The sequence below is a fragment of the Camelina sativa genome, chromosome 4 (genome assembly GCF_030686135.1).
Source record: "Camelina sativa cultivar CO46 ecotype springtype chromosome 4, ASM3068613v1".
NCBI classification, from domain to species: Eukaryota; Viridiplantae; Streptophyta; class Magnoliopsida; order Brassicales; family Brassicaceae; genus Camelina; species Camelina sativa.
The window spans coordinates 5,429,305-5,453,741 of NC_141883.1; the positions used below are offsets into that span (position 1 = coordinate 5,429,305).

General features: G+C 41.4%; 2 protein-coding genes and 1 non-coding gene across 3 annotated transcripts; 1 reads left to right on the forward strand and 2 right to left on the reverse strand.

The window, feature by feature from the left end:
* The first annotated feature begins 5,279 nt into the window (after window positions 1–5,279).
* Window positions 5,280–9,596, forward strand: LOC104779899 (protein AUXIN SIGNALING F-BOX 2). Its single transcript, XM_010504322.3, has 3 exons — window positions 5,280–7,660; window positions 7,995–8,490; window positions 8,577–9,596. The coding sequence occupies exons 1-3, from the start codon at window positions 7,209–7,211 to the stop codon at window positions 9,354–9,356; spliced, it is 1,728 nt and encodes a 575-aa protein (XP_010502624.2). The 5' UTR covers window positions 5,280–7,208; the 3' UTR covers window positions 9,357–9,596.
* A 6,192-nt stretch (window positions 9,597–15,788) lies between these two features.
* Window positions 15,789–16,539, reverse strand: LOC104783569 (uncharacterized). The gene is made up of 2 exons (XM_010508711.2): window positions 15,970–16,539; window positions 15,789–15,863 (listed from the first exon to the last, which is right to left on the reverse strand). Exons 1-2 carry the CDS (start codon window positions 16,537–16,539, stop codon window positions 15,789–15,791), a joined length of 645 nt encoding a protein of 214 aa, XP_010507013.2.
* Window positions 16,540–19,523: 2,984 nt separating this feature from the next.
* LOC147945438 (small nucleolar RNA R71) lies at window positions 19,524–19,630 on the reverse strand. Its single transcript, XR_015597806.1, has one exon. It is a non-coding gene; the product is annotated as a small nucleolar RNA R71 (small nucleolar RNA).
* Window positions 19,631–24,437: the final 4,807 nt, after the last annotated feature.

Consider the following 24,437-nt stretch of genomic DNA (forward strand, 5'->3'; position numbering starts at 1 on the left):
AATGTCATCACCTACTGACTACGTATCTCCACGGATGGTATATGTCCTCATAACCAGACAAATTTAGCCAGCATTGCTTTTTTTGGTTTTCCTCCTTTTATACACCAAAATTAATTGAAAATTTATAGAATTTAAACTGTGATTTGTGTTAAGATTAATAAAATTCAAATTGTGACTTTGTGTGATTAACTACCTCGTTTCTAAAATACAAAGCTTAGAAAAAGTATCACTAATAATAAGTGTCAAATAGATGGTTTGTGCAAGAGCTAAGATCCTATCTCATTGAGGATCATATAAAACATGTAAAATAAACATATGAACATCCTCGTTTGAACATATGTAAAAAAATTTAGATCGTTTTAAAAGTTATTATCGTGACAAATTTAAGAAAGAAAAAATTACATGACCGAAACCGGAAGTTATTGTCTTTTCTCCTAAGTGATTTCATTTTCTATGTTAGAAGTGCTAATATACCTGAACAGTAAACCTCATTACCAATCCAGCTAAAGAGAATAAAGAATTTTTAACTAAAATTTTACTTCTAATTTGTTGAATCGAGTTTAGCCTAGTCGAAACAAATTTTTGTTCATTTTGTACCGGACCAACGATATATCTAATCTTTTCGATAAATTTTTTTAAGTAGTTTAGTATCACTATATATATATACATAAAACCAAAAAAAAAAACATGCATTTTTCTGTAAAGCTCAATTTTTTTGTTGTATGTTGTTGAAAAAAGAAGTTATTAATAGGTTAACTAAAGAGATGAATGAGTTAATTAAGGTGCATAGTGTTTAAATAATCACTAATCAATCTCTAATCACTAACTAGCTTGCATAATTGATAATTATTAACTAACTACTACTACATTATAGTAGTACATGTTGGATAATTCCAACTTGTGATAGAAATTATCTCATTAAAGAGGAGCTTAAGGAGATAAGGGTCAAGGATACACAAACAAGATTTAGATAAGGAGAAGCTTATTTAGATAAGGCTTTGTGTTGTAATCCTATTTGAATTAGGAGTTGTCTAATTCACTATATATATGTAAGGGTCAATAGAGAGGTGTTCTATGTGACTTGAGAAGATTTAGTTTTTGAGAAGTTTTCTAAATCAATAAGAAAGGTGTTCTTTTATTTCAAGTCTTTGATCTTATATTTGGTATCAGAGCAAGGTTGTGCTTCTGATCTAAAACCGGTGAAGAAGAATTACGACAAAGCATGGCGGCTGAAGCAAATCCACCGTTACGAACAAAGGACCTTGGAGCACCATCGATCCAATGTCCGTTACTCACACCGAACAACTACACAGTCTGGTCGATGAGGATGAAGATCATACTTCGAGTCAGCGAGGTATGGGATGTTATCGAACCTAGATCCACAAATGAAAAGAAGAATGATATTGCGACTGCACTTCTGTTTCAGTATGTTCCAGAGTCACTTATCTTGCAAATAGGAGAGCAAGATTCAGCCAAATCACTTTGGGGAGCCATCCGATCACGTCACCAAGGAGCAGAGCATGTTAAGGAGGCAAGACTTCAAACCTTGTTAGCAGAACTAGAACGTTTGAAGATGAATGAAACAGATTCGGTGGATGACTTTGCAGGCAAGATTTCAGGGCTTGCATCGCAATCAGCCTCTTTGGGAGCGACCATTGAAGAACCAAAATTGGTAAAAAGGTTTCTTACAAGCTTACCTAGAGAAAAATTTATCCATATGGTCGCCTCCCTAGAGCAAGTCCTCGACTTAAACACAACACCGTTTGTAGACATAGTTGGAAGGTTAAAGGCTTATGAGGAACGAATTGGAGAAGTAAGGACAATCGAAGATCAAGGCAAGCTGATGTTCACCAATACCTCTAACAATCGTGGAGGTTACGGTGGTTTCCGAGGAGGATCCAGAGGTAGAGGCGGTTTTGGTAGAGGCGGTTTCGGTAAAGGTAGTTCTGGTAGAGGTGGTTTCGGTAGAGGCAGGGTTCGAGGGCGATTCAATGGCCAAAACCAAGGAGGAGAAACCACAGAAGACAACCAAAACAAACCAAAGAAAGACTTGTCGAAAGTAATATGTTGGAGATGCGACAAACCTGGACATTATGCGACGACTTGCACCAACAAGCCGATACGGAATCATAATCAAGAGTCGAACCTGAATGAGACACAAGAAGCAGATGGACTCTATATGCACGAAGTTGTTTTTCTCAATGAAGACAAGGTGGTTCCGGAGAACTACGATATCAACAAAGGCAATGTAAGTGTTTGGTATCTAGATAATGGAGCAAGTAATCACATGTCAGGAAACAAAGAATTCTTTTGCAGTTTGGACGAAAGGATTAAGGGGAAAGTGAGGTTTGGTGATGGCTCATATGTTGACATTGTTGGGAAGGGAACTATTAACTTTGTTTGCAAAACAGAAGAAATACGAGCACTCAAAGAGATTTACTATATACCTGATCTCAAACACAACATATTGAGTTTAGGACAAGCAACATAAGGAGGGTGTGAGGTGAACATGAAGAAGAATTTTCTAACACTTCTAGACCCATGTGGAAGGCTGCTTGTAAGAGTTATCAGGTCACCAAATCGTTTATACAAGACTCCGATGGAGATTAGTCTGCCAATGTGTCTGCAGATCGACAGCGATGAGGCTACACGACGTTGGCATGCTCGGTTAGGACATGTAAGCTTCAATGTTATGAAGAATATGGTACAGAAGGATATGGTTGAAGGAATGCCAAGCACTATACACGAGCAGGGTATGTGTGAGGTCTGCTTAGCTGGGAAGCAGACAAGAGATTCGTTCCCGGGTAAAGCAAGTTTTTCGTGAATCACAGCCTTTGGAACTGGTACATGGAGACTTGTGTGGTCCGATTTCACCTTCAACACCGGCTAACAACCGCTACGTTTTTGTCTTAATTGACGATTTCTCTAGGTATATGTGGACAATGTTGCTTAGGGAAAAGAGTGAAGCGTTTGATCGTTTTAAACGATTCAATGAGTTTGTTGAGAAACAGAGTGGTTTAGCCATCAAAACTTTCAGAACCGATAGAGGAGGAGAGTTTACCTCAGGAGAGTTCAATCAATTCTGTGAAGGGAATGGTGTAACCAGACACCTAACAGCGCCGTATACGCCACAACAGAACGGTGTGGTTGAGAGAAGGAACCGCACTCTGATGGAGATGACAAGAAGTTTGATGAAGGGGATGCTGATTCCGAATGATATGTGGGGAGAAGCTGTACGTCATTCGACTTACCTCATTAATCGAGTGCCTACAAAAGCGCTTAATGGTCAGACTCCTTATGAATGTTTCATGTCCAAGAAACCAAACATAGAACACTTGAGAGTGTTTGGTTGTGTCGCATATGCAAAGGTCAATGGACCACAATTGAAGAAGCTGGATGATAGATCGAGGAAAGTGATTAGCCTTGGAACAGAACCAGGTTCTAAGGCCTATAGACTCTACGACCCTATTGCTGAGAGAGTAGTTGTCAGCAGAGACGTGATTTTTGATGAAAGCAAGACTTGGGATTGGTCATCTACGAGAAACAAGTCTGATGATGGTGAACCTGGTATGTTTAGGCTTTTTCAAGAAGGTGTTGTTGAAGATGGTGGTGGACACGCTAACGAACAAGGTAATGACCAAGAAGTTGCAGACCAAGAAGATGAAAATCATGGTAATCAAGAAGAAGGAGAAGATAATGAGGGTGATGAGATTGTCAAAGACCAAGTTCAAGGCCAACAAATCGCAGTACAACCCTTGGTAACTAGGTCTGGTCGTGTGGTAACAAAACCACGTCATCTCAATGACTATGTCTTGTTTGCAGAAGCAGAGAGTTGCAGGTTGTTCTTAACAATCGATGGAGAACCAGAAAGTTATCTTGAAGCTGGAAAGATAAAAGAGTGGATTGATGCTATGAGAGCTGAACTGGATTCGATTATAAAGAATAATACTTGGGAGCTTGTGGATAAACCGGTTGGTGTCAAACCTATAGGAGTTAGGTGGGTCTATAAACTCAAGAGGAAGGCTGATGGTTCGGTGAATAAGTATAAAGTGAGGTTAGTTGCAAAGGGGTATGTGCAGCAACAAGGTATTGATTTCGATGAGGTCTTTGCTCCGGTGGCAAGAATCGAGACTATACGGCTTCTGATAGCACTCGCGGCAACAAGAGGATGGGAGATTCATCATTTAGACGTGAAGACAGCCTTTCTCAACGGTGAGTTAAAAGAGTTAGTTTATGTTACACAACCTGAGGGTTTTGAGAAAAAAGGTGAAGAAGATCGAGTATATAGACTTCATAAAGCATTGTATGGCCTCCGTCAAGCACCAAGAGCTTGGAACTTAAAACTTGATCAAGTTCTTAAGGAGATGAGCTTCAAGAAGTGTGTGAAGGAACCAACAGTTTATCGCAAGAAAGAGGAGAAGGAGTTTTTGATTGTGGCTATCTACGTTGATGATCTGTTTGTAACAGGGACGTCACTCAGTATCATTAAACGTTTCAAGGAAGACATGTCAGGGAGGTTTGAAATGTCAGATTTGGGAAAACTAACTTATTATCTTGACATAGAAGTTTTCCAAGGAGAGGATGGAATAAGAATCAAGCAAGAAGCATACGCTCAAGGGATTCTTATTGATGCAAGGATGGGTTCCTGCAATTCGACTCATGAACCGATGGAGCCGGGACTGAGTTTGTCGAAAGCAGAGAAAGAAAGAGAGATTGATGCAACTAGGTACAGAAGAACCATAGGATGTTTGCGATATCTTCTCCACACAAGACCGGACTTGTCTTTTGCAGTTGGAGTGCTTAGTCGTTATATGCAGAGTCCGAGAGTGTCACATGGGCAAGCAATCAAGCATGTTCTAAGGTATTTGAAAGGAACTATGAGTTATGGGTTGTTCTTTAAGAGGGATGGATCAAGGAAGGTCACAGGGTATAGTGACAGTAGTCACAACATTGACATTGACGATGGGAGGAGCATCACGGGTCATGTCTTTTACTACGGTTCGTCGCCTATCACTTGGAAAACACAGAAACAGTCGACCATTGCATTATCATCGTGCGAGGCAGAGTTCATGTTGGAATTAAGGGGGAGAATGTTGGATAATTCTAACTTGTGATAGAAGTTATCTCATTAAGGAGGAGCTTAAGGAGATAAGGGTCAAGGATACACAAACAAGATTTAGATAAAGAGAAGCTTATTTAGATAAAGCTTTGTGTTGTAATCCTATTTGAATTAGGAGTTGTCTAATTCACTATATATATGTAAGGGTCAATAGAGAGGTGTTCTATGTAGCTTGAGAAGATTTAGTTTTTGAGAAGTTTTCTAAATCAATAAGAAATGTGTTCTTTTATTTCAAGTCTTTGATCTTATAGTACACCTCTTATAATTAGCCCTGAGACGGATCCGGATATCCGGCCTTTTTGGGACTATCCGGATCCGGATCCGTATCCGCCGAATATAGAAAAACACTATCCGCATCCGGATCCGTTGCTACCGGATATCCGGATATGAATATCCGTGGCAAAAAACCAGATATCCGCGGATATCCGGATCCGACATGTTTTGTTTTTGTTCTTGCTGTTTTCACAAACTCAAATCTCATCTCTGGATCCTCTTTTGTTCTATCTTCTTCTTGATCCGTTAACCACCACAGCCAAACGCTGGATCTTGTATAGATCCGTTCAAATCTCGTCATAAGATACAGATCTTTTTTGTAACCACCACAAATGCAAAGCTTGATGAAATCATAAAAGCATACATACACATCTTTTGCTACGATTTCTAGTTATGAAATTAGAGGAAGAAAGTAGACTGAGAAATTAGAGTAAAGATAGAACTTTCGGCTACAGGAAGAGAGAGGAAACACGTTGACGACAAAAAAAAAAAAGAGAAAATGAGAGGGAGAAAGAGAGATCGTGGAGAAAAATAATATTAGATAGAGTTTTTTTGGTTTGCATCATTAGTTTAAAGATCCAATAATTTAGTTAGGCCCAATAGTAGTTAGGTCCATTAATATTGTTAGATCTATTAGTTTATTAAATCCATTATAATAACTAACCGGATATTCGGATATCCAGTCCAAATATTATTCACTATCCGGATCCGGATCCGTATTCGGCAGATTCGAAAATTTACTATCCGAATCCAGATTCACCTGTATTGGATATCCAGTTTTTTGGAGTGGATATGAACGGATCCCGGATTGGAAACCGGATCCCGAATAATTGGTCTCAGGGCTACTTATAGTGACTTATTTTTTTTCTTTCTTATGCAAGTACATAAAATCTCGCTTACTCGCCACACGTCAACAATGGCATATCCTCGTAGTTAAACATAAACTCCAAGGGCAATTACAAATGTCCCATTAAGTCTGACACTACTACATCACCTTCTCCTTTTTTTTTCTCTTTGGCGAATGGCCTCGTAACCAGTGATAAGGACACATGCATGCCATTTCCCATCAACGGCCAAGATTCCTCATCTTCGTCTCTGCTTCAAACTACTCTCAACCGTTGGATCATATCTCTAAACCTAACCATGGTTTCAAATCTTTTTAACCACGGTTTGTTTCGGTCAGCCAGGTAGGGGCCCCTGTGATGTGCTTCCTCTTTGGTTTTTAAGACTTTTTTTTAATTTTATTTTCCATTACCACCACCAAGTCATAGAGACAGAAGAGAGAGAGAGAGAGAGAGAGTTTTGTTCTTCTTCTTCTACTTCTTCTGAGCTTTTGCTTTGGTTACGTGATCTCTCTCATCAAAATCTTCTGAATCATCATCTCATCATCATTAGCTTCTTGATTTTTTTTTTTTCATTTTTCTTGTAAGCTTTCTTTTGTTTCAAGGAAACAAAGCAAAGCTTTCTATTTATGGTGTTCAGATTCTACAGATCTATTATTTGATTCTCTCTATATCATTGTCAACGTTATTTCTTCTACTTCCTTTTTTTTTTTGTAATCATCACAGTTTTTTTTCTTCTTGTGAGAATCTTTTTGAGAATTTGTTCATTCTTTTTTCTTTCTCAAATTGATTTGTGTTCTTTCTTGAATCTGTTCTTCATAGATCTAGTTTTCGTTTTCAAGCTAGATCTAAAACACCTGTATAGATCTGGTGTGTGTTCTTGAGCTCTTATGGTGTTGAGTCAAAGTCAAGTGAATTGACTCTAGTTCAAGATCTGGTGAAATTGGATCTTGCTGCTGAAGTTACTTGGAGAGATGAATTATTTCCCGGATGAAGTAGTAGAGCACGTCTTCGACTTCGTTACATCTCACAAAGACAGGAATGCTATATCTTTGGTCTGCAAATCATGGTACAAGATTGAGAGATACAGTAGGCAAAAAGTGTTCATTGGGAACTGTTATGCAACTAATCCAGAGAGGTTGCTTAGGAGATTCCCATGTTTGAAGTCTCTGACTTTGAAAGGAAAGCCTCATTTTGCGGATTTCAATTTGGTTCCTCATGAATGGGGAGGTTTTGTGCAGCCTTGGATTGAGGCTTTAGCTAGGAGCCGTGTTGGTCTTGAGGAGCTTAGGTTGAAGAGGATGGTTGTTACTGATGAGAGTCTTGAGCTGCTGTCACGTTCTTTTGTGAATTTTAAGTCTTTGGTGCTTGTTAGCTGTGAAGGGTTTACTACCGATGGTCTTGCCTCCATTGCTGCCAATTGCAGGTATCATTTTTCTTTCTTTCTTGTGTGTTAGAAGTTGTAACTTTGTTGTGTAAGGTTTAGTTTTGATCTCTGACTACAAAGCTTGACTATAGCTGCTATGTTTCAATATCATTGCACATTGCTTTTGGTCCAACACTAGTATCCAATTTACAGTTAAAGATCAGTATATTTGTTTTGAAGTAATAAAGAACTATGCAAATTAAGTAGAGTAACCAGTTTGGTTACTGCAATGGTTGCTCTTGGCTGTGAGTTACAAATGTCTTAAAGGTTTTAAGTCTATTTGTATTGGTTATGTTATGTAACTCTGTTTTAAGAAATTCTGTTTTCTTTGTAGGCATCTTCGGGATCTGGACTTGCAAGAGAATGAAATCGATGATCATAGAGGTCAATGGCTAAGTTGTTTCCCAGACACTTGTACGACCCTTGTCACGCTAAACTTTGCGTGTCTCGAAGGAGAAACCAATCTGGTGGCTTTAGAGAGGCTTGTTGCTAGGTCTCCAAACCTGAAGAGTCTGAAGCTAAACCGTGCAGTTCCCCTAGATGCACTCGCAAGGTTGATGTCGTGTGCACCGCAGATGGTTGACTTAGGAGTAGGGTCGTATGAGAATGACCCGGAATCAGAGTCTTACCTGAAGCTCCAGGCTGCTATAAAGAAATGCACCTCGTTGAGGAGTTTGTCTGGTTTTCTAGAGGCTGCTCCTCACTGTCTCTCAGCTTTCCACCCAATATGTCATAACCTCACCTCCTTGAATCTTAGTTACGCAGCTGAGATTCATGGCAGCCACCTTATTAAGCTTATTCAGCATTGCAAGAAACTTCAGCGGCTATGGGTAAGCTAATATTTCCATTGTAAAAGATGTGAATCCCTTTGGACGTATGTTTTCTTGTATGTAATGGGTTGGATGTGTTCTTGCAGATATTGGATAGTATAGGTGACAAAGGGCTTGAAGTTGTAGCTTCTACATGCAAAGAGTTACAAGAGCTTAGGGTTTTTCCATCTGATTTACTCGGTGGAGGCAACACAGCTGTGACCGAAGAAGGTCTAGTTGCAATCTCCGGTGGCTGCCCTAAGCTTCACTCGATACTCTACTTCTGCCAGCAGATGACAAACGCAGCTCTTGTAACCGTTGCCAAGAACTGTCCAAATTTCATCAGGTTCAGGCTCTGCATCCTCGAGCCAAACAAGCCTGATCACGTGACATCTCAACCACTAGACGAAGGCTTCGGAGCAATCGTCAAAGCCTGCAAAAGCCTAAGACGGCTTTCCCTCTCAGGACTCCTCACAGACCAAGTCTTCCTCTACATCGGGATGTACGCAAACCAGCTCGAGATGCTCTCCATAGCTTTCGCAGGAGATACAGACAAAGGCATGCTATACGTGTTGAACGGTTGCAAGAAGATGAAGAAGCTAGAGATTAGGGATAGTCCGTTTGGGGACACGGCGCTTCTTGCTGATGTGAGCAAGTATGAAACAATGCGATCCCTTTGGATGTCGTCATGTGAAGTCACGCTCAGCGGATGCAAAAGGCTCGCAGAGAAAGCGCCGTGGCTCAACGTTGAGATCATAAACGAGAACAATAACAACCGGATGGCGGAAAACGGACACGAGGGAAGACAGAAAGTGGATAAGTTGTATCTGTACCGGACTGTGGTTGGGACAAGAATGGATGCGCCGCCATTTGTTTGGATTCTCTAGGTCCTCTTTTTATTTCTCCGACCAAACATGGATGGGGGAGCTCTGGTTCAATGCTTCTGGTCTTTCTGAGAATCTGATTGGTCGTGTTCCGTTAATGTGTCCTTCCCGAATTAGGTGTACTTTTTGTTTTTGTTTTTCTTTAAATTTTAAGACAAAGAACTGATTCTTCTGTGAAAGCCATTCTGTTTTTGTTTTTGACTTTCCTCTGGTGATTTATTGTTCTTTTTTAGTTATTACAAAGTGCTTGTCTTTTTTATAAGCTTTTTTAGATTAGGTTAAATTAGTTGTTTACGTTGCTAGGAATATACAAAATAAAGAAGAAAAAAAAAACTTCTACATAAACTGAATTAAGTATTAATCATAGTTTTTGAGATTTATAAGTTTCATGTGTGTCCTTGTTTTCCTAATATTTTTTTGCGAGTTTATTACCCGGGAAGGACTTATATGGATGGCATTTACAGGATATGAGACTTTCCAAATCCCTTTTTGTATTTGTCACTTATTGTCTGTCGGAAAGACACATTTATCCTTTTAAACGTAACCCGTTGCTATGTTCTCAAAATTAATTGATTTATTGGGAAAACCTTTTCAAAGAAAAAAAGAAAAATAATAATAGGTTTTATTGTTTCTGATAAGACGCAACAGCACGAGTCGTGGTGAAAATTTATGAGATGAAAACATACGCTTTTTGTTTGTTGTCGTTTTCAAAGAAAAGACACATGTGATAGTAATTTTTGATAAAGAACTCTCGTCTCTATGTTTCAAGTTCCATCGGAGTCTTTCAATGGAACAACAGAAAAATAACAGTTGATCCTTTGATGTAGTTCTCTTATCACTAAATTACCATTCAAGATTTTTTTTATTTTTAAAAATTATTGCAGTTCATCTGTGTGCAGTTCAATTTTTTTTATGGTAAATGCAGAAAAAATACATACAGATCTGATCTACAGTTTTTTTGATGATATTCACTTTTGATCTGCACTTAAACAACCAAATATTTAATCTACTTTTATTCTGCTTGATCTGCTTGAACTACTTGATCTGCACTTCTCCATTCAAAGCCGCAGTTTACAATTTTTCCTCCGGATTGTGCACATCGATTGCGCACAACGGCGCCGCCGACCAATTGAATCCTTCTTTTTCATCTTTTCCCGGTGGAAGTACATACTAAAGTTATGGGATCCAGGGATTATTCCGTATTTCAGATGATGCCCCTGCACCAGATTTGCCTCTTTCTCGTAACCCTGTTCCTCTTGTAGATATTATGCACCTGATTCACCGTCGGTTACATCTGCTTTGTTAGTATTACGTTTTAGTTATCTTGCTTACGCCGCTGTTCAGTTAGGGTATAGTTTTCTTGCTTACTCCACTGTTCAGATGTCAACTGGACAGTTCACTTCGCTCTATTACTCCAACACATGATTAAACATATAAAATGTGTTAGTAGTCATTTGGGTTCCCTTCTTCTGCTGCTTTTAGGGTATAGTTTTCTTGCTTACGCCGCTGTTTAGATGTAAACTGGACAGCTAACTTCTATCTATTATGGTCAGGGTTCCATACGTTTACTTCTCCTTCAAAGTTATTTAAAAAAAAAAAACCTAAAAAAAGTACTTTACAATTGGGTCATTTGGGTTCTTTTCTTATGCTCCTTTTAGGGTATAGTTTTAGTCTGCTCCTTTTAGGGAATGTTCTTACTTGTACTGTCCACCTGTATTTGCTATATGTTATTTCATCTTCCCTTACACATTTCACAACTAATTTAGCGTATGCTTACTTGTAGGTGTCCTGCCGGACAGAATATTTGCAACCGACTGTTATCCAGCCACGCAGTTCGTATAAACTCTTACTCTAAGCCAGCGTACTTGTTAGACATTTTACAGATACTCCATGGTATGCCTGAGCTGGACAAATTACTGGTCTCCCCACTAGGATGCTTTTTCTCTTTGCGTGTTCGGGAAAGTTCTTTGTCTGGCCAGTTGGTTCACCAGATGTTGTGTAGGCAGCTCGATACCTCTAACCTTCAAGAACTTTGGTTTGTATTTGGGGGCCATCCTTTAAGGTTTTCCCTCTTCGAATTGACTGGATTGTCATGTTCACTTTTCCATTTGGAAAACCAACTATCTGCTGCAACAACGCATGCTGACGGTAGTTCACCATACTGGTATACGTTAATTAGGGGTGCCCTCGGGTATGCAACTGTTGCAGACCTTCTCAGCCGTTTAAAAGGAGAGCCAGCTATGCCTGCCAAGCATAAATTTTAGACTTGCTCTAGTTGTCATTGTAGAAGGGATACTGCTTTGTCGGACACAACCTGTGAAACCATCTATCGAAGTGGTGGAAATGGTAAAAGATGTTGAAGTTTTTCTTGCGTACCCTTGGGGGCGCCACTCATTCCAACGCATGCTTCGTACGGTTAGGATTGGGAGCTATATTGAAGACACAGTGTCCCTGCTTGGGAAGTTCAAACAATCATCTTTGGCCGTACATGGCTTCTGTGCTTTAGTTGTTCTTCTTCAAGTACATCCCGACGCTCCTAAAATATGTACCACACGCTGAAGAGCAGTATACATTCATTGACTGAACAATTAGTTTTCTTCCTATATGCAAATCATACCATACAACAAACATTCTACGTGCTGAGAAAGATCCACAAGTACGGTTACCTTCCCGTATACATTTTGCAGTTTATTCCTAGTTCTTATCTTTAATCTATTCCCCTACCATTTATCCAGCTTCTCGTCCTATCTCCTAATAAGCCTGCTGCTACATTTGAAACTCAAACCGAAGGGGACCCAAAGGTTAGACACCTTAAGAGACTTATTTTCTCAGATTTTGCCTTCACTGAATCCTCCTGGTATGGTGGTGATGCATCTCTGCCTCTTTACACTATTTTGAAGCGTAAACCTGTTTGCTGCAGTTTATAAAGTTCAAGTTCAGAAGCTGAGAATTCGCCACCAAAACAAAAAAACACACACCAAATCTGCTTCTCTCGACAGAAGAAACACTGTAGATACTCTTCTCGCTGATAAACTTGAACTATTTAAAGAATCGCTACTACTCCAGGTACGTCATCTCTTACAACGCACTGATGTGCAATGTAACGACAATTCTCCCAATATGAACATTCCGATTGACACTTCCGACTCCGCATTTCCTTCTCCCATTTTGGTTTCAAGTCCTGGACCGGCTGTTGTCCGTCAGCAATCAATGACGGCATGTTCTAACAGCCAGAATACATGCACCTACATTTCACCTCAACAATCAGCTTCTCTAGAACATCTCCTAGCCGATAAATATATTGTTTTCTCTAATACTGCCACACCTGGTTCGATAAGCCTTCCTGTATGTCCTGATTGTACGTCCTTTCCTTTCACAAATGCGGATCTCTCGCTTAAGGTTAGTCCTTTCTGTTCGTTCCTCCAACTCTATGTTTATATTCACTTTCCATCGGTTGCTAAGAAAAGGAAATTTCCCTATAGTCTACTACCAAGAAAATCCGTCGCCATTTATCCCTGTTGCACGAAGCAACGCCTGTGCCCATAAACTCTTCACAAGGCCCGATCCAAGCCTGCACACCCCCTTCTTGTACCTGATCATGTCGACGTCTCTGCTTTAACTTTGGGCTTCTCTACATTAACAGCTTCATCGCCAAATGTGCAGATTATGCTTCTAGATGGCACTTACAATTCGTCAGCGCATATCGTCTCCGCAATCATACAAACCATACTTTCCCGAAACTGTCTTCATGCGCCCTGTTTGTGAGGGGCAAAATTTTCTTCATAAAGATACTTTAGCTTTTCACTTTATGTTCTCTATTCAACATGTACTTGTATTCAAAGAATCGTCATTACCCGCTTGAGTGCCTCTCTCTGTCTTAGAATTGAACTATGCTCACTTCCTATCTAATGCTAAGCCATCATTACGTTTCCGCCTTTAATATCTCCTCTTTTACACGCTAACATCTTGTCGCTTTCGTCATCAATTTGACGACCCTAAATGTCGCTTACGCCTAACCACCACCTTTTTATAATAAAAACCACGGCCAGAACCTTCAGTGTTATACACTGCTTCATGCATCTTCATAGTTCCCCACAACAACATCCATGGAAAACTTGATACTAGTCTTGCTATGGAAATTGCTTCACTCGTTGGTGAGAAGACATTCAAGAATCTTGCTGGTATGCTTTCAGCTTGCAAATTGTACGAGTCTCGTGCCATTCATCCAGAAGTCCTTCGTCATGCCTCTCTTGAACACTTATTTCAAAATCCAGAACTTATTAATGTTTGTTCAACTTACAGATCTTTTTCTGCCGTTGCGTAGCTGCTAACAATCCCACCGCAGTTTACCTAGAAAGCATTAGGCTTGCTTCTAAGGAAAGGCAGGCTGAAATTGCTCTTGGTATGTTATACAACATTGGTGAAACTGCGCCTTATGCTTCTTTTAGCAGAGGGTTATTAAAACTTTGCCTTGGGTTCTATGATGAATCCATGTCGACAATAGAATCATTTGTCAATTTGGTTGGTTCTTTTGCTGAAGCTGATGGTATTGGTAGTACAGTGTTTTGGCAGATAATTCAAATTGGTCCCGCTAAGGTACGTTCTCACGCAAACACTTGAAAGTTTCACCACATTCTTGACTGCGTCGGTCGCACTTGCCACATTGACAGTCGTTGTCATTATTGCTTCTTCTACTGGTTTTGTGTTATGTGGTTACTACTGTGCTAATATCTGTTTCCGTCTAAGTCTCGTTATCGACACACTGTGTTATTTAGTATTACCCACTTGGTTATGATTACTGTTTTAACTACTACCCTACTTCAAGTTCTGTTACCAACTGTATCGTAAACTACGTGGCATCTATTCAACTTTCCTTCTCCCCTTGCCATATCTGCATACTAGTCATTTAATGAGTTGTATACTCACTTGTCAGTTCTTTCTTACTTACCTTTTGCCTTTTCATATTGTATTGTCACCTCAGTCCTTGCTTAAAACAACACGCAAGCTATCAGTTTGACAAACAATTTTTTCCACTTTAGCGTTTTCGTACAGCTGCTCAAGTGTTCTTTTGACCAACTTCGCAATTACCCACCACATTTGTCATTTAGTGTGCATCTCTTCTTTCAGTATGTTCTACCTTTATAGAAATACACGCCTTAATACCACATAGAGCCACTACAACAACCACTTCAATCCCTATAACAATGAATACCATCCCCCAACCTCTCCAACTTGATTTTGTCAGCCGTCTAGGCTGCTATGGTTTCCGACAACTAGGCCCTTTGATAGCTGCAGGTCCACAAACTATGTCTCTTGCTTTTGATTACAGTGTCCTATGTGAGGTGGATATCGATGAGTTCATCTTTGTCAACCCACTGGCTAATGAGGATTCTCCGTACAGGAAGTTCTTGCTACGCTGTTTGGAATCTGATAACCATACTGCTCAGTATGTCGAAGGCTTACGGCTTGCGGTTCAAGAAGGACCGTCGCAGCGGTGTATTGAGTTGCTCGGCAAATCTGGTGTACACATCCTCTACGCTGAGTTCGCTCTTGGCATCTTTCTCGTTAACTGTGGTTCCTTTGACCAAGGTATGACAGTCATGGAATCTTTCTTTAACCGGGTGCCCATCTTTGAGGAAGCAATTGGGATAGCTGAAATGGTTATATCACAAGTGCGGGATATGGACTTTCCTAGGATAGGTTGGTATGACCATACTTTCATTTTTTGAGGTCTTCCTCATTGTTTTATAAACGATTACGCTGTCTAGCACCTGTGTAAAAAATGTTTCGTCTACAACTATGCAAGGTGCCTTCAAGACCTATGCTATCTACTATCGGCCGTCTATGTTTCTAATTTTTACTATAAATGTATGTTGTCGAATGTCTAATATATTGCAGTTGTCTTCCCCAAATGGGTTTGATTCTGGGATTCACAAATTAACATAAAGTGTTATTCTTCATTAGCATTTAGCACAGACACCATTAGTTCTACATCAGCAGCCTTAAAATATTACATACCAGGATTCTACGTAAGAGAATCATAATCGTCCTTGCGAATGCATAAAACAGAAACACTTGCAAAAGTTCTATGTACATTACCTGCACCTTCTTTATCCAACTTGGTTAGTGGCAGCTCCTTTCATCTTAAACCTTGTTCACTATAATACATATACTTGTAATGCGTTGCTTCTCCAAAAAACTTAATACGACCGTCATTGCTGTTGAACGTGTCTCCATTCTGATGTATATATTTTTCCAAAAAACCAACTCCCACCAAAAAACAGACTACCGCACCTCATTCTCTCTGTTTTTGCGGCACCTGTCAACCCATTTATATTGCGTGGTGTTAAACATGCTCCAATCTTTTGTGGGACAACCAACCATTTACCATTTAAGCACGACGATGTATACCTTACACAGGGACATTAGAGCAAGTCACTCTGTTATGTCCTGTTTTGAGTAAATTGAACACTTGCTAGGTCCCCTTTTCCTCTTCTTCGCTGCTGGGACCTGCATCAAAGACAACAACTATTCTTACTATGGTTATGAAAGCACAAAATATTACTATGATTTATATAAATAGTACTATGGTTATGAAAGCACAAAATTTTATTACTGAAAACTCCCTAGTTGAAGGGATCCTTTTTTTGCATCTGCGGCCCGGGCCATTGGGATTCTCTGGTGCAAGGACTTCTGTTTCCTGTAGCTTCGTAGGCACTTCCTCGTCAGATTGGTTAGGAACAGGGTAGATGAACTTCTCGTATGAGTCAGGAAAAACAGTAACCGTGAATTGTGATCCCACAAGCGAAGGAACGTTAACACCGTGTGTTCTTGCTGCAGCCAACGCGTGGGAAGATGGTATTTCGAGTTTCTGAAACTGTTGGCAGGTGCAAGTCTTATTTTCGAGATCAACATAGTACATCTTCTTGCCTGAACCAACTTGAAAAGTCCATTTTGAAACACCCTTCACTGGCAACCCCACAGAATCCTTCTGATAGCGTAACATTAGCTTGTTAACATTTGGTGTTATCGGGTCTGGAAAGCTTACAAGCCTTTCTGCTTTTGCACGACGGATGCAGAACCACCCCATCAACTTAGTGCGAATAGATTCTACCATTGAAACAATAGGTAGTTTAAGAAACTTACCAACTGCATCATTGACAGCTTCGACAATGTTTCTGCTCATGACATAGTAGCGTCTCGCCTTACATTGAGCTTGAGTCCAATGCTCAAGTGGGATTGCGTCCAGATAGGCTGCACACTTTTTGTTTCGTAGGGTAATCTCATCATACCAGTCATTGAAATCTCCGACATTAAATGCGCTTGCAGCTTTACCAACAAGGTTTGATAGGCCTACCTCATGAAACTTAGCCCTCACATTCCTCTCTATATGAACTGCGCATGCACATGAAAAGCCTGTGGATAAACTGTAGCTACGGCAGCATAGATAGACCTATGCCTGTCAGAAACCATAACTAAATCCTCAGCGTCAGGGACAACCATGCTCCATGTCCAGGCCAATTCATTCTCTGAATCAACAATAGCAAACGCTATACGGAACACTTGGAAATTGGCATCTTGCATGCTTGCAGCGATAAGAACACCCTTAAACTTAGCCTTTTTAACAGTGCCATCAACAAGAACAACCTTTCGCATGAATTTAATCCCTGCAATGCTTGCTCTAAGTGCGAAAAATAGATACTTGAACTGCTTCACAACTAATCCACCACCAGTATAGTGAAGTTTATATATTGTCCATGGATTTCCTTTCTGCAGCAAATGCATGTACCCTGCTAGGAGTTGATAGCTTCGTTCATCACTACCCCAACTTTTCAAAACCGCAGCTTCCTTCGCATACCATGCCTTCATATATATGATAAACACTTTTAGCTTCGACTGCACTATATCTCGGATGTCAATTGGCCATGGTCCTGGTAATCCGTCTGCATACTTGTCTTTTAAAACTTCAGCTATAACTTTTGTAGACGCTTGTTTCTTGATAACTCTCAAATTTACATGTTTTTAGCATCCTTTTTTGTCCATATTTTGCATTGTTCATACCTCTAACTTAGCATTTTTAGGTCATTAACTATAGGTATTCACTTTTAGAGTATTTAGGGTGTTGCATTTCTGCATTTGCATATTTTGGATGAAAACAGGTGCTAAAGAGCCAAAAATGGGGAAAAACTAGGACAACTCGAGCATGTACCCGAAGGAGCTATCGAGCTACAAGAACACGTCCGAACCCCAACACAATCGAAGAAGGATCCAAGAGCGTGAAGAGCAACCCGAAGATCCACCCGATGAGTAACCCGACTTCACCCTCATGTACCCCATCGAGTAGACCATCGGGCAGGTCTGGGAAGCTAGGTCAAATGGTTTCCATATATAAACCCCCTTTTCCCCTAGCTTGCAAACGAGCACGCCGCAAACCCTCAAACCAGAGAGCGAGAGCTTCTGTGAGAGAACTGAGCGACTCACCATTTTTTCTTCTTGTTTTTGCATTTTTATTTTGTAGTTTTCTTAGATATTTATCCTATACTCTTTCTACTCTACTCTATCTTTTAATACAATGTCATTTTCGTTCATTTTGATTGCTTTGTTATTCGTTTCTATGTCCGAGTAGTGTAGTAAAGTTTCTTGGGATGGGATAGATGATTTTGTGTTCTTGATCGGTTAGGATGCTTTAGTTGATTGTGATGATTGATAGATTTCCTTCTAGGTTGGTGTTCTTAATGCTGTCAACAGACCGAAAGGTTGAGATTAGATCTAGGGCGTTTACAATGCTATAGGCCGAAAGGAGTAGATAAAATGCTTGATTAGGCCAATGCTAGAGGTTTGCTTAACTCTGAGTGACAAAATCAGATGAGTTTTGTAGTCTACTGACAATAATGAATCGTTCTTAATGCCTGCTTGTTCATATTGCTAGTGCGACAGTGTCGTAGTGTGTTCAAGGTTGATTGTTGCTAGTGCGAAAGTGTGGTGACAAGGTCTTAGAGGTTCATTGTCTAGGAAATAATTGCTTGAGGCATGTAAGGCATCCGTACTGGTCTAGAACACTTAGGATTCGATAACCCCCATCCTTAGGAACTTTCGTATTTCATTTGTTTACATTTTCTTTGCATACTCGACTACCTACCCGATCAGGTACACGATAACCTGCATCGAGTAATACCTCGAGCTGTTCATATCTCACTTGCATACTCGATCACCCCACTCGATCCAGTACTCGATTGCTTGCATCGAGTGCTTAGGTCGTGTGGTTTACTTGTTTATATTCTTTCACTTGGTTTATTTTAGGACTGTTAGAACCAAAACCCTACCTGCTTAGCTTGACTTGCATTGTTCTGATCATATCCTTCTTGCTAGCAATACACAACCATTTGGATTGATAACCCTTTGTACTACAACTGCATAGGGGATTGATACCCTGGGTGAAAACCTGTCTATCAACTTGGCGCCGTTGCCATTTGGTTGTTTTACTTTTGCTACGTTTCGGATTTCAGCACTTACTAGATCAAGTTCGTTTGTTTATATTTGGTTTTGATATTGACTTGTTTGCTTTCGCATTGTTTGTTTTGAATCACAGGTACAACCCGAGAACCCACCCGACCCGTCACTCAATCACCTGGATCGAGTGTGTACCTGTGCATGCAAACACGATCCAGAGGTAGCCAAAACCTGAGTCCTTTCATCGACAACATCGACAGACCTCGACTACTAAGACAACAACAAGTTCGACCGGAACCACCAATCATTGAGGAGACGATGAATAATCAGAACGGTCCACCAGCTCCTCAAGCAAGGACCAATATAGGAGCAGGCGATGCTCCATCTACTCACACTCAAAGGACTGGAATTGTGCCACCAGCTGTGGCAAACAACAACTTTGAGATAAAGAGTAGTCTCATCCAGATGATACAGAGTAATAAGTTTCATGGATTGCCAATGGAGGACCCATTGGATCACCTGGATGAGTTTGATAGGCTCTGTAGCCTCACTAAGATCAATGGAGTAAGTGAAGATGGATTCAAACTCAGGCTTTTCCCATTCTCTTTGGGAGACAAAGCACAAATTTGGGAGAAATCGCTCCCTAAGGAGTCCATCACCACTTGGGAAGCGTGCAAGAAGGCATTCCTGGACAAATTCTTCTCCAACTCTAGAACCGCAAGGCTGAGAAACGACATTTCCGGCTTTGTTCAGAAGAACAACGAAACGTTCAGTGAAGCTTGGGAACGTTTCAAGGGATACACTACTCGATGTCCACATCATGGTTTCAGTAATGCTTCATTGCTGAGCACACTTTACAGAGGAGTGGTCCCCAAGATACGGATGTTGCTGGACACCACAAGTCATGGTAACTTCCTCAACACGGATGTTGATGAAGGTTGGGACCTAGTGGAGAACTTGGCTCAATCTGATGGCAACTTCAATGAGGACTATGATCGCTCTATGCGATCTACAGGAGAGGAAGATGCCAAGTACAAGAGGGACATGAAAGCCCTCAATGACAAGCTCGATCAGCTCCTCAACCAGCAGAAGAATGTTCATGCTATATCAGAGGAAGAGCAGTTTCTACAACAAGATGGGGAGAATATGATGATAGAGGATATTAACTACATCAACAACCAAGGATGTTACAACAGAGGGTATAACACTTACAAGCCGAACCCGACCATGCCTTACCAAAACTCGATGCTCAATCCAATACCCCCATCGAGTACATCCTCGCTGGATTTGCTATCCTTAATGAACACAGTCCTATACACTCAGAAGGCAGACACGATTAGCATTAACGCACGTTTCGACAATCTCGCTTGTCGTCTGTCAGCCAATTTCCACGCCCTGCACAAACAATTTGATGCCCTAGGATCCCGAATTCAGGTGATTACAGATAACTCAGCTTCCACCTCCAAAAGTCACACGGAGCCCGCAAAAGCGATGGCCTTACGAAGTGGCCGACAATTACCCCCTCGAACTGTACCACACGAAATCACTGAGGACAGTAATGATCTAGATGGGGAGGATCTCGGTAAACCGACCACTTCTGCTGAACAACAAAGCCACTCCCCAAGACGACCCGATCCACCACCCGACCACACTACTCGGACAGGTGATCGGATTGACCTTCAAGTGCCCCTGCCTCCTACAGACAAACCAGGAAAAGAAAAGCAGAAAGAAAGGAGATTTATTCCCCCACTTTACAAGCCACCCCTGCCATTCCCTGGACGATTTCGCAAGGAACTCCTGGAGAAGTACAAGGCATTGTTCGAGAAACAGATGCAAGAACTCAAACTTCGCATGCCCCTAATGGACGCTTTCACTTTGATTCCCCCTTACCAGAAATTCCTGAAGGATGCAGTGCAATAATACAAAGGACTGCCGCACCTAAGAAGCTGAGTGACCCAGGATCGTTTACTTTACCCTGCTCGATCGGGCCATTGAAGTTTGGAAGATGCCTTTGCGATTTGGGAGCATCAGTCAGCTTGATGCCACTTACTGTAGCTAAACGTCTCGGATTCGAGAAATTCAAGCCGACCGACATCCAATTGGTTATGGCTGATCGAACTACGAGGTCACCAAGCGGAGTTTTAGAAGATTTACCAGTCAGAGTGGGGTAAGTAGATGTACCAACCGACTTCGTGGTTTTGGAAATGGATGTGGAGCCAAGAGATCCGCTTATCTTGGAACGACCATTCTTAGCCACCGCGGGAGCAATGATTGATGTGAGGGATGGGAAGATCGATCTGAAGCTCGGGGAAGACCTCACTATGCAGTTTGACATTCGGGAAACTATGAAAAAACCCACGATAGCTGGTCAAACCTTCCGGATAGAAGAGTTAGAGAAATTGCATGAGGAGGCATTTGAGGAGATTGTAATATGGGATGGCCTACAAATAGCATTGAGGACTGATGGTAAGAAGGGATTCGTGCATCAAGAAACGGAGCTATACAAGGAGTTGCTTGATACTTATCTAGATGTTATCGAACCAGAGCTAAGTGAGAACATGAAGGAAGCTGAAAGAGAGGGAGTAGTGCTCGATAGTAGAAGCTTGGACGAGTCAGTAGTCAACTCCGACGTAATGTCCTGCAGTTGCTCGACACCAACAAACCCGAAAACTGGCCCGATCACCCCATCGAGTAGAGTGATCAAGCACCACCTCAGCAGCAGCACCAAATCACCGACGATTGGCCCGAATCTAAGGCACCTAAAGTGGAACTAAAACCTCTTCCAAATGGACTAAGGTACGCTTTCTTAGGACCTAATTCAACTTATCCAGTAATCGTTAACTCTAGCCTCCCTGAAAAGGAATTGAAATTGCTTTGCACTCAATTAAGAAACTATAGGAGAGCAATAGGCTACTTTTTAGATGATATCAAGGGTATATCCGCTGATCTTTGCACTTACCGGATAAACCTAGAAGACGAATCATACTCTAGTATAGAACCTCAGCGTCGCCTGAATCCGAACCTGAAAGAAGTGGTGAAAAAGGAGATTCTGAAGCTGCTCGACGCTGGAGTTATCTATCCTATCTCTAATAGTACTTGGGTGTCCCCTGTGCACTGTGTCCCAAAGAAAGGAGGAATCACCGTCGTCAAAAACGAGAAAGATGAGCTAATTCCCACAACGACGATAACTGGTCATCGAATGTGTATTGACTATAGGAAGCTTAACGCAACCTCGAGGAAGGATCATTTCCCCCTGCCTTTCATAGACCAGATGCTGGAGCGACTAGCTAATCATCCTTACTACTGTTTCCTTGATGGGTATAGTGGATTTTTCCAAATCCCGATACACCCTGCTGACCAGGAGAAGACAACGTTCACCTGTCCTTATGGAACTTTTGCCTACAAGAGGATGCCTTTCGGTTTATCCAACGCTCCCACAACCTTCCAAAGATGCATGACATCTATCTTCTCTGATTTGATAGAAGAAATGGTGGAGGTTTTCATGGACGATTTCTCGGTTTATGGAGATTCTTTCTCGTCGTGTCTGTCAAACCTCTGTAAGGTGCTTAAAAGGTGCGAGGAAACCAATCTAGTGCTAAACTGGGAAAAGTGCCACTTTATGGCCCAGGAGGGAATAGTTTTGGGGCACAAGATCTCAGAGAAGGGGATAGAGGTCGACAAGGCTAAGATCGAAGTGATGGTTCAGCTGCAACCTCCTAAGTCTGTAAGAGATGTCAGAAGCTTTTTAGGGCACGCGGGATTCTACAGGAGATTCATTAAAGACTTCTCTAAGATCGCACGACCATTAACGCGGCTACTCTGTAAGGAAGCGGAGTTTATTGTCGACAAAGACTGGTTAGACGCCTTCAACAAGATAAAGGAGGCTTTGGTGAGTGCACCAATAGTCCAAGCTCCTGACTGGGACCATCCATTCGAAATTATGTGTAACGCGTCGGACTACGCTGTTGGAGCAGTATTAGGTCAGAGAATAGATAAAAAGCTCCATGTGATCTACTACGCCAGCAGGACCATGGACGATACCCAGACGAGGTACGCCACAACTGAAAAGGAACTCCTTGCAGTGGTCTTCGCGTTTGAGAAGTTCAGAAGCTACTTAGTCGGTTCCAAGGTGATTGTCTACACGGATCACGCCGCCTTACGATACATCTACTCAAAGAAGGACACCAAACCTAGGCTCCTCAGATGGATCCTTCTTCTGCAAGAATTCGATATCGAAATCCTAGATAAAAAGGGGATTGAAAATGGAGTAGGTGATCATTTGTCAAGAATGAGTAGCTGATCAATCGACGACTCAATGCCTGAGGAAAGACTGATGCACATCACCTTCTTGGAAGAAATGAGCCACACGATCGGACACACGATAGCTCACTCGATTCCCGCATCAACCGGGTCGATCGAGTTCATGGCTATCGAGTCGGCTAAGCTCCCTTGGTACTCAGAATTCTTGAACTACATGGTGTGTGGGGAAATTCCTAAGGACTATGACGCTCACAGAAAGAAAAAGTTCTTCAGAGATGTCAACAGCTACTACTGGGACGAACCTTATCTTTACAAGAAAGGGACGGATGGCCTGTTCAGACGATGTATAGCAGTTGAGGAAGTCCAGGGAGTATTGGAGCACTGTCATGGGTCCGCCTATGGAGGACATTTTGCAACCTTCAAAACAGTCCAAAAGATACTCCAAGCTGGCCTTTGGTAGCCAACAATGTTCAAGGACGCACAACTCTTCATAGTAAAATGTGATTCGTGCCAGAAAATGGGCAACATAGGTAGACGGAATGAAATGCCTCAGCAGCCAATCTTAGAAGTCAAAATTTTTGATGTCTGGGGAATAGATTTCATGGGACCCTTCAAACCACCCTCGGACGGAAACATGTACATCCTAGTGGCGGTCGATTATGTCTCGAAATGGGTAGAAGCAACCGCCAGTCCGACGAATGATCACAAGGTCGTAATAAAGATGTTCAAAAGCATCATTTTCCCTAGATTTGGAATCCCAAGAGTAGTGATCAGTGATGGAGGAACCCACTTCATTAACAGGATTTTCGATGGCTTGTTGAAAAAGCATGGGGTCAAGCATAAAATCGCAACAGTTTATCACCCACAAACCAGCGGACAAGTAGAAGTGAGCAACAAACAGATTAAAGCATTATTAGCCAGAATCTTAGGAAAAACGAAAAAGGACTGGGCATTCAAACTGGATGATGCACTATGGACTTATAGGACCGCCTATAAAACACCGATTGGGAGGACACCTTTCCAGCTTCTTTACGGAAAAAACTGTCACCTTCCAGTCGAGGTAGAATACAAAGCAATGTGGGCGACTAAGCTGCTAAACTTAGATATAAAGACTGCCCAGGAAAAAAGAGTAATGGACCTCCATGAACTCGATGAGATACGGCTGGAGGCCTATGATAATTCGAGAATCTACAAGGAATGAACCAAAGCTTTTCATGACAAGAAAATCCGACACAAGGACCTAAAAGTTGGAGACAAAGTCCTTCTGTTCAACTCAAGGCTTCGGCTATTCCCTGGGAAACTCAAGTCAAGATGGTCAGGACCCTTCGAAATTAAGGAGGTTCTGCCTTATGGAGTGGTCACTCTGCTTGATAA

Bases quoted from the DNA above. Each gene is read 5' to 3' on its own strand.
- LOC104779899 (XM_010504322.3), top strand. From the start codon at position 7,209: ATGAATTATTTCCCGGATGAAGTAGTAGAGCACGTCTTCGACTTCGTT. The intron at 7,661-7,994 runs GTATCATTTTTC...TTTTCTTTGTAG, and splicing joins TCCATTGCTGCCAATTGCAG to GCATCTTCGGGATCTGGACT. The intron at 8,491-8,576 runs GTAAGCTAATAT...GTGTTCTTGCAG, and splicing joins AGAAACTTCAGCGGCTATGG to ATATTGGATAGTATAGGTGA.
- LOC104783569 (XM_010508711.2), bottom strand. From the start codon at position 16,539: ATGAGCAGAAACATTGTCGAAGCTGTCAATGATGCAGTTGGTAAGTTT. The intron at 15,864-15,969 runs GTAATAAAATTT...TCTTTGATGCAG, and splicing joins CTTCAACTAGGGAGTTTTCA to GTCCCAGCAGCGAAGAAGAG.